Genomic DNA, 4,273 nt, shown 5'->3' with positions numbered 1-4,273 from the left:
CATAAGTGGGACTCTTTAAATAATAATAAAAGTGTCTACTTACAATATCAGTATTAGGTTTATTTTTTCATATAGCTCTGTGGCACAAGTTTCATATAGTATTTTATTAGTAAGGAAGAAGAATATCTAAATCACTTTCTATTTCTTTCGTTGTTAGTATTGCATTTAAAGGGTTATATCTCCATAATAAATTTCTTAATTAGAGTCTTTATGGTGTATACATATATATATATATATTTCTTTTTCCTAATGCAAGTTACAACCAGTACAAAGTTGTAATAAAAAATACATTGAAGTCTATTTCTTTTTATATTTTTTGCAAAAAAGTTATGTGAAATGTTACTGTCCTATATATTTAAGACAAATATCTCATAAGTGGGACTCTTTAAATAATAATAAAAGTGTCTACTTACAATATCAGTATTAGGTTTATTTTTTCATATAGCTCTGTGGCACAAGTTTCATATAGTATTTTATTAGTAAGGAAGAAGAATATCTAAATCACTTTCTATTTCTTTCGTTGTTAGTATTGCATTTAAAGGGTTATATCTCCATAATAAATTTCTTAATTAGAGTCTTTATGGTGTATACATATATATATATATTTCTTTTTCCTAATGCAAGTTACAACCAGTACAAAGTTGTAATAAAAAATACATTGAAGTCTATTTCTTTTTATATTTTTTGCAAAAAAGTTATGTGAAATGTTACAGGAAAAGTTGGATTCTACTGAAATGTGAAGTGTTTTATACTGTTAGGTAAATGAATGGAAGAACATGAAGCATACCCCTTACTTTACAAGTTCTCTTTCACAGATGTGTTTGTGCCCACGCATTTCATAATAAGCACAGCAAGATATTCCTTTTGAGGACCAACACAATATTTCGCATTATGCAATCCTACTAATTATTTATTTAGTTCAGCTTGGTAGATACTAGTCCACAGTACACTTCTTTGATTGGAAGATACCTGGACTCCTTAATTTACACTGAATAAATGTCGCCAACATCTGATGCAGCCAAGGTGACGGTTTCACTTTTTGTTTTAAACAGGATTTCTGCGTGATATCTTGCAATACAGTGTAACAAATATATAAGTGCATTTTGCATGGTCAAGTAGCTTTGGCTTCCTAACCGGCTGAATGAGCTGTGTCAACTGCTTCAGTTGTGCTTTATCGAATGGCGATGAGTATTAGCTCATACAAATCCAATGAGTAACTACTTGTTTCTACAGTTTTGACCAATCAATCTTTAAATCACAAATGAAAGAGTGGCTGACCTGAATGGAAATGATGAAACGTCACAACTTCTACAGATTGCACTCGATGGTAACTTCATGGGTTTGTCTGGATTTCATTTTTACAGCAAGACTTGCCTGGTTGGTATGTTTACATGTTTACATCACATTTTTAAAAATTTTTTGTGCAATCACAATGAATTTAATCACAAACACGAAAATAAATCCAGCAATTAGGTTTGTTATGAGTAATCATCTCGATCTTTATAGGTATATGAGTCTTGTACTTCTTCTTGTACAAATTCTTCTTTCTTTTCCCAACCATCGGGCCAACCTCCATTGGCCTGAGTCGTGGCACCATAAGACTTGGTGGTACCATAATTTATGTAGTTTTGAGTAATGTCTCCTGTCTCTTCATCGAGTTCATCCTCATGAATAAATCCACATTTTTCTTCACTTGTTTCCTCAGGGTCTGCCCAGGGTTGCTTTTCTCCTGAGGCAAATATTGCATAAAATATAACTCCGCCATAGTGAACTAGGGCGGCGATCAGGAAGACATACTGCCACTCTTCACGTGACTGCAGCGACAAAAAGTGGCACAATGAGAATAAACACCTTGTGACAAAAAAGCCTACTATCTCTGAATGCCCCACCACTGAGTCGTTAGTGAATCACTACAGTCAGGGGAATCCATGTCCTAATTCTGTAAAGCAAATTCTCTAATAGAACCTTTCCATAATACTGCCGTTCATGATAGAAGTACTTTTAATTGAAAAGTTCTTAAATAAACTATCAAATACATCTATGGCCTGCTAATTTTTGAAATATTCATTATCTCTTATTTTCATTGATTGATTTTTTTATTCCATATCTCTTGTTATTTCCTTCTAGAAAATCATAATGGCGAATCTCTAGTGTACATATAAGGACAAATAGCTGATAATATTTTTCCATGAACAACTGCAGTGAATTCTGAATTGAAATTTCAAATACAGTTCAGGAGACTTCTCCTTGACTATTTTTAATCAGCCAGGAGAAAAAGGTTTTAGATTTTTTTGTTTGTTTGTTTGCTTTGTTTTGTTTTGTTTTCTGTTAAGCCAGGACATCAGAAGTATTAAAATGTGTTGAGAAGTATATTGCTTATTGGGTAAAGAAGTGGACTCTCTCAGAGTTCTTAGAGACATTTTCTTCTGAGCCTCAATTATTTTCCTACTCTGAGGTGTAATGACTGGATTAGAAAAATAATGGCCAGGAAAACACAGTAATTCTTTTACAGCCATTAAATATAGACTTCTAAGACTGATCATCGGCTGCACCCACTCTCACCTTATTCTTTGTCATCGCTCCAACAATGATAGGGCAAACCATTCCTGACAATGTGCCAACGCCATTCGAAATGCCCATTAAGATACTAGCATATCTCGGAGCAATATCCAAGTGATTCACATTGAAACCTGAAACACACACATCAGGTCCGACTTTGGCAATCTTAAACCTCTTAAAAGCAAGTACGTGTCAAACATCACACCACGACTCCTTAGAATATAACGGGCACACACAGGGTGTGCTTAGTAATGCCTAGTAACTGTTTTGTGATCATTCCGCTCAGGGATGTAAATGGAAAGGAATGAGGTATGATTTCTCATCCAATACTTAGATGCTATGCTTACTCCATAGAGAGAAGGAAATGTTCTCTTAACGTAGAAATAGAAGAAAAAGTAAAAGGAAAAATATTAAGCAGGGGAAAAAGCGAGAGTAGTCACAAATCCCAGTAATGTTTTCTAATTTATGTTTTTAATGGAAATATTTTGACTGTTACCCAATATATAAAAAATAGATATTCTACAAATATATACATACACTCATACATGTACACACGTGCGCTATTCAAACAGCTCATGAAAAATTAGTATGAGAAACCTGCACAGAGATTTCAAAAGGTTTTTTGCATCAAAACAAACTAGTACTTTTTAAATTGACATTTAATCCCTGTACAACTTTACAGTGCACAACACGGTTTTCCCTGCATGAGTAACAAACTAGTACTTTCATTTGACTTTTTCACAAACTCGTGAAGTCATATGTATGTACTGGTGTAAGTGTGTATCTTCGTGTGCCTGTGTCTGTCTACATGTGTGTATGTGCATCTTTTTTGCCACCCCAAATCAGGATGTCACAAGTACAAAGACCAACACGTATCTTACCAGATATAGCAAATCCGCTGAACCCCACTGCCAATACCAGGAAGGAGATGGCTACGCCTCTAGTATGAGAATAGCCCACTACCAGAAGCAGCGTGGCTTCCATGCCAAAACCTTTGGAAGTAAACATACAGAAATACTTCAGTTTTGTGGGTTTGGGTTTTTTGAAAATTTTACCAATGAGCCAAAAGAACTAAAAATGCTCATACTTATTGACCTAAAATTCCACTTTAGAGAGTGTATCTTAAAAATAGTAATAATTGGCAGGCAAGCAGAACTGTTAATAAAATATAAAAAAGAATGAGAGAAAAAGAAAGTGATCTAACAGTCTTGTCCAAGTCTGATATATAGATATCATCCAGGAAATTGAATAAATGCAGTATTTGAGAAAAAAATAATAATAATAGTAATCGGGACCAGCCGATGGCATAGTGGTTAAATTGCTGGACTCGCACATGGTCGACCGCAGTTCAATTCCTGGACCCAGTGGCTTGAAAATCACACCAGGCACATGTGCATGTGTGCCTAAGATCCCAGAAAGAGAGAGGAGTCAAAAGGATTGCAACGTGGCCATCCATCTTTGGGGTGATTTCTCACTTTCCCTGTCACCGTGTCTGTCTCTCTTTCTCTCTCTGGTGAGCACATACAGAAAGCAAAAATCTGTTAAATAGTAATACTTTATTCCAGACATTATTGAAGCTTTACTGCTTTTTTTATTGGCACGTAAAAGTTGCAGGCATTTATGTTTCAGTAACGCACACGCTGTGTAATGATCAAACCAGGGTAATTAGCACCCTATACCTTTATCATTTCTTTGCAGTGAGAACATTGCAAAA

At 34.9% G+C, this 4,273-nt stretch overlaps 1 protein-coding gene across 2 annotated transcripts in view; it reads right to left on the bottom strand.

The window, feature by feature from the left end:
- Window positions 1–501: 501 nt before the first annotated feature.
- SLC17A6 (solute carrier family 17 member 6) overlaps window positions 502–4,273 on the bottom strand; it is a 45,882-nt gene continuing 42,110 nt past the window's right edge. The window contains exons 10-12 of one of the 2 annotated variants that reach the window (XM_027771206.1): window positions 3,441–3,551; window positions 2,563–2,690; window positions 502–1,814 (exon numbers count right to left, since the gene is read on the bottom strand). In XM_027771206.1, the coding sequence (XP_027627007.1) occupies window positions 1,479–1,814; window positions 2,563–2,690; window positions 3,441–3,551 (575 nt within the window). In that variant the 3' untranslated portion in view covers window positions 502–1,478. The remainder of the gene's footprint in view (window positions 1,815–2,562; window positions 2,691–3,440; window positions 3,552–4,273) is intronic. The other variant, XM_006146903.2, reaches the window with a different exon arrangement.

Source organism: Tupaia chinensis, unplaced genomic scaffold, assembly GCF_000334495.1.
Source record: "Tupaia chinensis unplaced genomic scaffold, TupChi_1.0 Scaffold000196_1, whole genome shotgun sequence".
Taxonomy (NCBI): Eukaryota; Metazoa; Chordata; class Mammalia; order Scandentia; family Tupaiidae; genus Tupaia; species Tupaia belangeri.
Note: the sequence above shows the minus strand (reverse complement) of the source record. Positions and strands in the feature narration are given on the sequence as shown.